General features: G+C 48.0%; 1 protein-coding gene across 1 annotated transcript in view; it reads right to left on the bottom strand.

Moving 5' to 3' along the window:
• Window positions 1-12,284, bottom strand: part of LAMB2 (laminin subunit beta 2) — a 64,394-nt gene that overhangs the window by 21,331 nt on the left and 30,779 nt on the right. Inside the window, exons 15-19 of the mRNA XM_020795407.3 lie at window positions 11,141-11,268; window positions 6,502-6,622; window positions 5,891-6,083; window positions 5,020-5,163; window positions 3,787-4,018 (exon numbers count right to left, since the gene is read on the bottom strand). Of these exons, the coding sequence (XP_020651066.3) occupies window positions 3,787-4,018; window positions 5,020-5,163; window positions 5,891-6,083; window positions 6,502-6,622; window positions 11,141-11,268 (818 nt within the window). The remainder of the gene's footprint in view (window positions 1-3,786; window positions 4,019-5,019; window positions 5,164-5,890; window positions 6,084-6,501; window positions 6,623-11,140; window positions 11,269-12,284) is intronic.

Raw genomic sequence — 12,284 nt, 5'->3', positions numbered from 1 at the left:
GCATCCTTCAGGTCTATCACCGTGAACCAGTCGTTTTGCTTCAGGAGGTGGATGATGGATTCTAAGGTGACCATACGAAACCTGCGAGGATGGAGGTAAGTGTTCAGAGTTCTGAGGTCCATGATAGGCCGTAACCCGCCGCCTTTTTTGGGCACGGCGAAATACCTTGAGTAAAAACCGTTGAAAACGTCCCTTTTTGGAACTTTCTGGATGGCATGCTTGTTGAGCAAGGATCGAACTTCTGCCTGCAAGGTAGGGTCGAAAGATGTGTATTTTAGGTGACCTAAAGGTGGATACTCGGTAAATTCCAGGCGGTAACCGAAACGAACGATACCAAGGACCCAGGAGTCGGTTGTAACTGTGGACCAATTGGGAAGGTATGGATGAAGTCTTGTGAAGAATTGTGGGCAGTCAAAGGTACTGCTTATGTTTCTTAGCCGGTGGTTTGTAGGATTGGCGACGGCGAGAAGACTGAGCACGGTAAGTGGAAGCGGAGGTATTGCTTTGTGAGGATGTAGGTTGAGACTGAGTCTTGTACTGTCGGAACTGGTGGGACTGGCCAAACTGGTTGGGAGATCTTTTCCAGTGGTATTTGGTAAACCTAGGTTGAGACTGAATAAAATATGACTTAGCAGTCTTTTTCGCTTTGTGTAACTCCTCAAGGTGACTATCCGTTTTTTCACTAAACAGGCCAGAGGCGTCAAATGGCAAGTCCTCAATCTTAGCCTTGACATCCTCAAGGATGGAAGCTGAACGAAGCCAGGCATGCCTGCGCAAGGAAACAGAGGAGACAAGGATACGAGCTGCTGCCTCCACAGAATGGCGAGTAGCGATCCTCTGATGCTTCGAGACCGTTTGAGCTTCTTCAAAGGTGTTCAGACAGCCCTGCCTCACGTCATCAGGCAGTGACTGGAGTCCTGGGAGAAGTTTAAGCCATAGTTGCTTCTGGTAAGCACCGAGAACCATCTGATAATTAGCTACCCGTAGGAGGAAGGAGACTAGAGAGTAGATGCGCCTTCCAATCATCTCCAGCTTCTTTCCCTCCTTATTAGTAGGGATAACATGTGAACGTCCGGTAGGTTTGGAGCAACTAGTTTCAACGATGAGAGAGTTAGGGATGGGATGTTTTAAGAGAAACTTGGTGTCATCCCCAACAATCTTGTACATGTTCTCGGTGCGCCTTGGTAGAGGGATGGAGGATGAGGGGTGATCCCACAGCTCCTTGATAACTTTGAGCAAGGAAGGTAAGTAGGAAAGGCTCGGTGGGGGAGTGCGCTCCTTGACAATATCCCCAAAAATGAGATCTTCCTCTGGGGGTGGAGGTTCGTCCACCCGCAGCTTAAGGGTCTTTGCTAGCCTGGACAACATCTGTGAATAAGAGGAAAAATCCTCAGAAGGGGAGGGATCATGGGGATCACCGGTATCCGACTCTACAGTCTCACCAACGGGCAGAGGAACCGGTTGAGGGTGTTGAGGGAGCTCATCCTCAGATTCTGATTGCGGAGACGAAAAAGGCTGATCGTCATCAGAAGATGGCTCATGAACCCTCTTACGGGGTCGAGGCTCGACCTCGACCGCGGGAGCAGGAGCAGAAGGTGTAGGCAATTTCTTTGGAGCAGCAGGTTGAGGCAAAACCGGCGGAGCAACCGGTTTGGGTGGTAAGGGGACCGGTTGAGGAATAGCGTCGATGTCGTGCTTGTGTCGGTGTCGACGACGACGGGGAGGAGTCGAATCAGAAGAAGAAAGGTAGATGTATTTGACGCGTCGACGTCTGTGACGTCGATCGGAGGACGTCGAGGAAGAGGACGAGGAGGAGTCACGCCTTCGACGTCGCGTATGCTTCCTACTTGAGGAGCTGGAGGATGAGGAGCCCTCCGAGGGAGACCGACGTCGGCGACGGGATTTCCGATGACGAGCCCCGTGCTCCTTATGAGCGGCTTGATGTCGCTCTTTAGAAATATGCTTAGTCTTCTCCGTTCTCTTCTTCGGCGGCGAGCCTGCTCTCGACGGCGACAGAGAGACGGAATGAGCCACAGAAGCCCGCCCGGTGGAAACAGGGCTGTAATGGGCTAACCCCAAGCTTGCAGTTGCAAGAACAAGCTGACTTGGCGTCGGAGACTGAACGCCAAGGGGTAATACTGGCTCCGGCTGTCGAGGAGGGAGCGACGTCGCTGCCTCCGACACCGATTCGACATCGCGGGACGTGTCCTCCAAGATGGGCGAAGGAAGAGAAGTCCCGACAGTATCCAAGTAGTCAGTAGAGAACTTATTTTTGGAGGGCTGTTTAGCCTTCTTGACAGGCTTGGCAGACGCAGGCTTAGAAGTAGATGATTTTTTCGGTACTTTCTTAGGCGGTTTAGCAGGAGCCGCTCCAGAACCCTCCGCCTCCGGTTGTATAGCAACAGGCTGGGGTTCAGAAGCCGAAGCGGTAGATGGGAGCTCCATGGCCGATGGCTTGGAAGAAGATAAGGTGGAGTCCCACAAATGAAGTTTTAGCCGCTGCTGTCTGGCTTTCAGGGCAGCCTTAGTGAACGCTTGGCAATGTCTACAAGTCTGGGGAGAGTGTGATTCACCCAGACAAAAGAGACACGTGTCGTGCCCGTCTTGAAAGGGGATTTTCCCCGAGCACACAACACACCGGCGAAAAGGTCCGGAGGGTGGAGGGGGCATAGGCAAGGACCACGGGGACCGGGGAAACGGCCGGTAAAAAGGGCGGGAAGAACGGTGAGGGGAGGAAAAACACCAAACAAGTCCGCAGGGAAACCAAACCAAGTCCGTAGAGCGAAAGCAATGTCCTTAAACGATCCTAGTCAAGCCAAAGGAGAAAAAATCCACGAAAAAACAGTCCAAAAGGCGAAAGTTTAACAGAGCTAAGCCGAGAGGAACCACTTCACACGGCGGAGAAATGGAACTGGGGCTTAGGCGGGCGGAGCATGCGCAGTATGACTGATGTTAAACTATGTTTCATTTCCAGAGCTCTAGAAAATTCCGAAGGAACCGACGCTGGCGCTGACTTAACCCTTTATGTGTGCATTCACAGAAGACCACGAAGAAGAACGGCAATTATAGTGAACACTATGCATACCGTAGCATGATCTATGGCTCCCTCTAGTGACCATATCTGGTAACTTCACCTTTAGAAATCTATATTTCTAGGATTTTTTCTTTTAATATTTTTAATATTTTCTGAGCATAGATGTGACTCATCAGATACTCATCCCATGGATAAGGGTGTCCTACTGTATATAACGCATGCTAAGTCTTAAGGATTCCATATAATGGAGATGGTCTTGTATTAAAAGCAGCAGCACCTAGCACCTGGCACAGAAATATACACCACATTAGGTTTCTTGGCTTAAACAGTCTATTTTATCCTTGCTTCTATATTCTGTTGTTTTTATGTTACTATACAGTTTTAAAACTTGCTTTTAATGTTATTGTAAGATGTCCTGAGAATTTGGTTCAAGGGCATCACATTAATATTTGAAACCTTCACAAAAAAAGCTAGTTGACTGAATTCAACCCATGTCAAATGAGAGCGCGGGTTTATACCCAGGGATACCACAGCTCGCGGGCTGGGCTTTTTCTGGCATTCAGGCCTGACTGTGAAACCTGCCCCTTCACACTTGAGATATATGTAGGTGTGCCCCTCCTTCAAAAAACGTCTTGAAGAAATAAGTTTTCATGCCTGCAACTCAAAGCATCACAACCAATGGCGGGGGCATTTTGAAAGTCATTGTAAAAAAAAAAAGCAACTCTTCTAGGCTTAATACTCTTCTCTCTCACCTCTGGCATCGATCTCCTTCCGTTTGGCCACGGCACTTCAAACAGCTGCCCGTCTGCGAGTCACATTCCTCTGAGCGCCCGTTGCACTGGCATGGCCGGCAGTTTGGGAAACCCCAGTGGCCAGGCTGGCAGTGGTCACAGTGCGGCCCGAAGGCCCCTGGCCGGCATGGACACTGTCCGCTGAAGTTGTCGCAGAAACTGCTCAAGGACCCTTCGCTGTTACACTGACACGCTGCAAAGAGGAAGAAGCCACAGTTATGCCTATCTGGGGCTCTCCAAGACGTCCTGCAGCCTGAGATTTGGCACAAGGGGGGCGTCCCTCCACTCCAGGACGAGCCCATGACATTCTGCTCCCTGGTGTGTGAAGCCGAGAATGGCACCCACTCACCCTCACACAATCAAGAGGCCCAGGACTGAAAGCCAGAAAAGTTACATTGACACAGGAACTAAAGTTCCACAACCACCTCTCCCAATTTCTGGCAGGAAAAGGCAACAGAAATAACACAAATAAGTTTAGTGGTTTAGGTCTCTGGCTGCAGTGCTAGAGGTTGTGATTTCATCTCCTCACTGTGACTCCCTGAGAGAGCTGGACTTGATGATCCGTAGGGTCCCTTACAGCAATGCAGTTCTAAGATGGTTATTATTATTAGAAGAAGACCAGCAGCAGCAGTGTGGTTTCAAATGGATATTTATAATTGAGGAGTGATTCTTTCTACTACCAGAAAAAGAGGAACCAGATGGGCTCAATATATCTGTCTCTAAACTGTCTACATTAACAATGACCATGACTGTATATCACAACAAGCCATGTTGTGGCTTGTTGAAATAGAGTTTGTGCTAAAGAACCTGCTTTTGCTAACAAGCCATGGGTTTGTTTGCCAGTCAGAAACCACTATATAAAGTCATGGTTTGTTGTTGGCACATGAATACTAGCTTGTTTAAACCATGGCTTATCTAAACCTATTATCATCGTTTGTTCCTGTTTTGTCCCCATGCCCCCAACTTCCCAACCTGAAACAGGAGCTGATAAAAGGGATGCAACAGAAACTAACTATTAAGTGGGGGGAAAGCCACAATTAACAGCTCAAGCAACAAATACTGGTTAACACAAACTATGGCTGATGGCAACATAGGAACTTGGCCAGCAATTGAAATGGGCTCACTCAGCAGGGACTGTTCTTTGCTTTAAAAAGAAAGAACATTGTCTGGGGAGGTAACCTCGCTTCTACTCACCTCTGCAGCCACTCGGCCCAAAGCCAAAGGTGCCAGGGGAGCATCGTTCACAGCGGCGGCCCATGACGTATGGCTTGCAATGGCACTGCCCACCATGCGGGTTGCACTCAGAGCTCAAGGAGCCCTGGGGGTTGCACTGGCAGGCTGGTAACAAACAGAAAAAGTGAGCAGCGGGGAAATAAAGAACAGGAAAGGGAGAAAATGATTTTTCACAATGGACATGGAGGTTCTCTAAAACGCTGTACTGCAGCTAAAACTGTGCTCACGACCTGGGGTTCAAATCCCAGGTAGCCGGCTCAAGGTTGACTCAGCCTTCCATCCTTCCGAGGTCGGTAAAATGAGTACCCAGCTTGCTGGGGGGGGGGGGAATGTGTAGCCTGCATAATTAACTTGTAAACTGCCCAGAGAGTGCTTGAAACACTATGGGGCAGTATATAAGTCCAATAAATAAATAAATAAATAAAAATAAAGCCAGTTAGAGAAGATTATGTACGGCCAAGGTTTCTGCATCCCAGTAGAATGTGCCTGCCCTGCACAAGCAGCCCAACCCTGGGCCTTGACTCTAGCATGGAGGCAGAAGGACAACTTGGTGTGAGACTGCGGGCACCACCTTCAGTACAGCACCTGGATTCTCTTTGGTGCCACAAGTGTTTCTCCATCTTTAGCCCATCAAATATTTATACTTCAACTCCCACAATCCTCTGAGGTTGGCTATGTTGGTTGGGGCTTCTGGGAGCTGAAGTCTCAGACATCCAGAGGACCGAAGGCTGAGCACCATTGAACTCCGGTGAGTGACGAGGTCTGCCTAGTAGCGACTTGAGTGGGTGTTGCCCAGGGGGGTTCTCCTGCTCTCCAGTAGATTAATACTCACATAGTGCTCCCTGGTGGATGATGGCTGACATGCTAGTAAGCAAGGTGGCACAAGGTTCTGGGGTGGGTGTCTTAATCACCGGACGAGCCTGCTGGACACAGCGGTAGTGCTCGAAGGTCTTTCTGCGGCCAATGGAGGCAGCATCCCCAGCAATGAACATCTCCATGGAAGAATAACGTGGCATCAAGACCAGCTTAAGAGGAAGGAAGTGAGAAAGAAGAATTGAAAGAGAAGAAGAGGATCTGTTCTCGACTATCCCAGAGTGCAGGACACATAACAAGGGGCTCAACCTACAAAAAGCCAGATTTAGGCTGAATATCAGGAAAACTTCTTAACTGTTAGAACAGTGTGACAATGGAACCAATTACCTCTCGTGGTGAATGCTCCCACACTGGACGTGTTCAAAAGACAATTGGACAACTATCTGTCAGATCTGCTTTGACTAGGATTCCTGCACTGAGCAGAGAGTTGGACTCAGTCACCTTATAGCCCACCCCCACACTTCTTTATTCTAGGATTCAAACAGATCTGGGTCCTTTGCAAAAGTTGCCTCCGGGCAGACTCCAGTTTTCCTTCCAGGTAGTGCCAGGGTTCCACATTTCTGTACTTACGGAGTCAAAGAGCACAGCAACGCTTTGCAAATGATCCCATCCTCCATAGCGGGTGAACTCTACCCGGATGGTGTAGCTAACCCCTTGCTCCAGACAGACCGGCTGCGGTAACACCACATATCTGCAAAACACAAGAGCCTGTTCACAGCAAAATTCAGAATGAAATGGTTTGATAGTGGGAGGGGTTGTACTATATCAGGTGTGGGCAACTGGCAGAGGCCAAGGGGCCACACAAATGCCTACACCAGCCATTTACACAATGTCCAAACTGAAAAATCCTGCTTGTGCTCCCCTCTAGTGGCCATACTTTTTCCCTATTTTTGAAGGCGTGCTTGCGGGGGGGGGGGCCTTGGGTGCTGCAAGTCTCAAAGAACCTGCTAGACAACATAAGGGCACTGTTTCAGATAGTTAAAATTATTATTTTAACTTTGGGGTGATTAAGAGTAAAGGGGGGAATATGTTGCCCACCCCTGTATGATGGCATCTTTCAAGGGTGTCAAATAAGAGATGGAAACATCTGGGGGGGGTCAGGGACCTGCTACTGCTTCGTAGGACATAACTGGGGTGCCATCTCCCCATGCGTGCCAATGTTTTTGACCTGAGAATGACCATTTGTGCCTCCAGACACCTCTAGAGGTACAATTGACCATTTCTGATCAGCAACCTGTTCCACATTTCAGGGAATTACTTATTCCAAGACTGCAAGTGATGTCTGGTTTATTTTGCATTTTGAAATAAAGCTTCTCAGGTTAAAAATAGATTTGGGGACTTAGCGATACTTATAGTCAACTCTGCCTCATGGGGGCCTCTGTGGTACGACTGGGCATTTTTATGCTATAAAAAGTGGGGTGAATGAGGTTTAATAAGAATTATGTGCTGTCAAGTCAATACTGACTTATGGGAACTTTTTCCAGGGCTCCCTAGATAAGAAGAACTCAGAGGTGGTTGACCATTCCCTTCTTTGGGGGATGCCCTGGGACTGTGCAACTTGCCCAAGGCCACCCAGGCAGACTCTTCCCCCAGGAAGCACAGAGGGAGATCAAACTCCCAAACTCTCACTCAGCTCTCCAGACAGCATGAGGCCTGCAAAAATGGGCTTAAGCCCTTCCTACAACCCACAGAATCCATTACTTAAGATTCAAGTGCTAACTTTGCTAATGATGGGCTTATCAGCTGTCTCTGTTTAGGGTAAAGAGTGCTATCTTTAGATTTATTCCTTTCTCAGAGGAAGGTATGAGGGAGAAAGAATCTCTACCAATGCTCTTTTGCATGTTTCAGGATTGTGTAAAAACTGCCAGTGCAGTGATTTATTAAAAACCCTTTCTTTCTTTCTTTCTTTCTTTCTTTCTTTCTTTCTTTCTTTCTTTCTTTCTTTCTTTCTTTCTTTCTTTCTTTATTTATTTATTTATTTATTTATTTATTTATTTATTTATTTATTTATTTATTTATTTATTGTCTTCACAATAAGAGACACTTGTAAATATAATGACTGGAGAAGATGAGAAAGAAGAACACTGTTGCCTGTCGTTTCCATGTTAATACCTTTGCCAGGGAACAGGGAAGTAGCACTAATGAGAGAAATATTAAGATGATCCGCCCTCGGAGACTTATGGATCCAGATGGATTCCTGAATGCTCTGGGGGAGTATCCGTCTGATATGGTTGGCGCTCCTGTCGAAGCTCAGGTCACCCTATGGAATAGGGAGATGACCCGGGCGGTTGACACGATTGCGCCTAAGCGCCCTCTCCCTGCTCGCCGAGCCCAGACAGCTCCCTGGTATACTTCTGAACTGCGGGCGATGAAGCGAGAGGGGAGACGGCTAGAGCGCAGGTGGAGGAAGTCCCGCTGGGAATCTGATCGAACACGACTTAGAGCCCATTATCGGGCCTATTTCGTGGCAATACGGCTGGCGAAACGGCAATATTTCTCCAGCCGCATTGCTTCCTCAGAATGTCGTCCAGCAGAGCTGTTTCGGGTGGTCCGGGATCTTCTTCAACCGGGAAACCCGGTGGAGGTCCCGGACTGCTCATCAGCTCGCTGTGATGAGTTTGCTATTCATTTTGAGGAAAAAATCGCTCAGATTCGCAGTGGGCTGGACTCCACTGTTACTGCAAAATCGGAAGATGTGTCCAGTGTGCCGTGCTTAGGTCAAACTTTAATGGATGAGTTTCAATTGTTGAGACCCGAGGATGTGGACAGGGTGCTTGGATCTGTCCGTTCTACCACCACGCCGCTCGACCCTTGCCCATCTTGGCTAATTGGAAGATCTGCCAGGGGGGTTCGCACTTGGGTCCAGGAGGCCGTGAACGCCTCTCTGAGAGAGGGAGTGGTCCCTACCGCCTTGAAAGAGGCGGTGATTCGACCACTCCTTAAAAAGCCTAACCTGGACCCAAGGCTGGTGGTCAACTACCGACGAGTGGCGAACCTCCCTTATTTGGGCAAGGTGTTGGAGCGGGTTGTGGCCGGGCAACTCCAGGCGCTGCTGGATGAAACGGATTTTCTGGATCCATTTCAGTCGGGTTTCAGGCCGGGTTTTGGTACAGAGACAGCCTTGGTCGCCCTGTATGATGACCTTTGCCGGGAGAGAGACAGGGGGAGTGTGACCCTGTTGATACTCCTGGACCTCTCAGCGGCTTTCGACACCATCGACCATGGTGTCCTTCTGGATAGGCTGGCTGGGTTAGGAGTTGGGGGCACTGTTTTACGGTGGTTCCGCTCCTTCCTAGCTGACCGTATCCAGAGGGTGGTGCTGGGGGACAGTTGCTCTGCCCCATGGCATTTATGTCATGGGGTTCCTCAGGGCTCGATACTGTCCCCCATGCTGTTTAACATCTACATGAAACCGCTGGGAGAGGTCATCAGGAGGTTTGGGCTGAGGAGTCAGCAATATGCTGACGACACTCAGCTCTACCTCTCGTTTTCCACCAATCCAGGTGAGGCGGTTTCTGTGCTGAACTCGTGTCTGGACCTGATAATGGACTGGATGAGGGTTAATAAATTGAAACTCAATCCAGACAAGACGGAAGTGCTGTTAGTGGGTGCTTCGCCGGACAGGTTGGAGGGCCACTTCCCTGTCCTGAATGGGGTTACACTCCCCCTAAGGGACAGGGTCCGCAGCCTGGGGGTGCTCCTGGACCCCAGTCTAACTTTGGAAGCTCAGGTGGACTCGGTGGCCAGGGGTGCCTTCCTTCAGCTGCGGAAATTATACCAGCTACGGCCCTACCTGGACGAGTGGAGTCTCATGACAGTTACACATGCACTGGTAACATCTCGTATTGATTATTGCAATGCGCTCTACGTGGGGCTGCCTTTGAAGACGGTCCGGCGACTGCAACTGGTTCAGAATCGAGCTGCGCGGCTGGTGAGTGGTGGGGCCGCCAGAGAGCACATCAAGCCGATTCTGTATAATTTACACTGGTTACCAGTTGCTGTCCGGGCCCAATTCAAAGTGCTTGTTTTGACATATAAAGCCCTAAACGGCTTGGGCCCTGGATACTTGAAGGACCGCCTCCTTCCATATGAGCCTACCCGGCTGTTAAGATCTAGCCAGGGGGCCCTTTTGAAAGAGCCATCCCTCAAGGAGGTAAGAGGGATGGCTTGTAGACAAAGGGCCTTCTCGGCAGCTGCCCCCAGACTATGGAACGCCCTCCCAATTGAAATTCGCCTGGCGCCGACACTGATGATATTTCGGCGCCAGGTCAAAACCTTCCTGTTCCAGAAGGCTTTTAATTGAAATAACATTAACTGTGGGTCTTAATGATGGCAATTTTAATTGTATTTTAATTGTATTTTAATTGTATTTTAATCATTTTATTTTATTCCATTGAATTTTAATTGTTGTAAGCCGCCCAGAGACCTTTGGGTAGAGTGGGCGGCATATAAATTAAATAAAAAAAAAAAAAATATTCAAAACATCTGAAAGCTTCTTTGCCTGGAAGATCTATAAATCTCTGTAGGACTCCTGGAGGAGTCAGTTCTCCTTATCAGGTTCTGACATCCAAAAAACTTTGGTGGGTTCTTGAATATCACCCATGACTATTTGCTGCCTGTTTACCACCACCCCCATTCCCCCCAACCACTATGCTTTTCTCCCTCCCTGTCATTCCTTCTGCTTGTCACTTGTTAAATCATCTTTTTTTCCCCTCTGCTGTTGAGAAGTGCTTGGCTTCGAAAGTGTCATTCTTGAGAGCAGAATAAATGATGCCACAAAAGAAGAATGCAAAATATATTTAATCTGCAAAATTGTTCCTAGCCTTAATTCTTCACTGTCATTCATGCAGACATTTTTTGGCGGGAGGAGCAGACATATGCTATACATCTGTTAATGCATGTAAATTTATGCATTTTTAAACTAGTGTTTATCTGGAAATAAGAATTTATCTCTCACCCACTCTCTTTCTCTATCACACACACACACACACTGGCACACACGCACATTAATACACGCACTGCAGTATAAGTAAGCCCAGATAACCTTAAATGGCTAAGATATGGCCCTGTCAGGTCCTGATCCTTTTTATCTACTTCTCTAAATTCAGATATCTGCAACTCTATTCCCCTCCCCACCCCCAAATACACCACAATGTCTTCCCTATAAAATCAAGAGGACTTCCCTGATTCGTTGTTTCTCAGGACTTACCGAGAGGTGGGTGGCAGAGATGTAGACATAAAATCATCAGTCGGGATGGTGTTTCCACATGGGCTGCGGGCGGGGATAGGCCCAGGTCGCACTACGTTCACCTTCACCTCCTCCCATTTCGCTGGCAGCTGAGGGCACAGAAGAGAGTTTACTGCACGGCTCATGGAACCGTTCATCTGGATGGGAAGCAGGCTTAGGTGACAACAGGAGTCTAGCTGGAGGAGAAGCTATCAAGGTAGCATCAGAAGAAGGTAAGCCTAAGGTGGGGCTGCCTCAGAGACAGCCGTGAAAGTCAAGGTCTTCAGGGTCAAGGTTTAAGATGGCACTGCCTCAGCAGCAGCTTTTAACGCTGAGATTCCTAAAACTGAGGGTAAGGTGGTGCCACCCCAGAGATAGCTTTTAACATCACTGTATGAACAAACCACTGTACAGAATCACACTGTCTGTCCCTAATACACTGGGGTCTGAAGAAAGCCCATACATCACACACAGGAACAAAAAAGGGGCATGCATAGATACTACAAGGGAAGAGAGATTTCATCAGGCTTTGTGAATTTAAAAAAAATGCCTTTTCTTAGATTCCCTGAGCAAATTTATAATCCAGACTTTACTAATTTCACCTTGGCTAAATGGACCAGCTCAGATTTCCACCAGAGCCTGAGAGTGACCTGTGACTTACTCTCTGTTTATCAGAAAATTACTTCAGCATCCAGAACCCCTTTTGGTCCTCTAGAGATTTAGCCAAAAAGAATAGAGACAGGCACATTCCCTCCTTATGGGAAGTAGCAGGAATCAATGTAGGGAAGCAGACATGACATTACAATCAATGATGGTGAGCTCATCAATATTAATTTACTGCCCTGATTTAACGTATCTCATGCAACTGTGAAAACAAAATGAGAAACGGATGTGTTATGGCAATTTAAAGACTTAAAAATTATGTCCATGTGAGTTTTTGATAAAGGAGGATTTAACACATGCTGCCAACAGATTTCACTGGCTTCGCTCTTGGGCCTTTTAATAATCTCCTGAACCTTTTAGGCAAATATTCAGCAGATAAATTTTTTTCTGGCATGAAGATAATAGTGATGGGAGAAGCTTGCCTTGTTTCGTTTTCATATTCGTTTCAACCCTATTAAAGCCA

This window comes from Pogona vitticeps, chromosome 2 (assembly GCF_051106095.1).
Source record: "Pogona vitticeps strain Pit_001003342236 chromosome 2, PviZW2.1, whole genome shotgun sequence".
Taxonomy (NCBI): Eukaryota; Metazoa; Chordata; class Lepidosauria; order Squamata; family Agamidae; genus Pogona; species Pogona vitticeps.
Note: the sequence above shows the minus strand (reverse complement) of the source record. Positions and strands in the feature narration are given on the sequence as shown.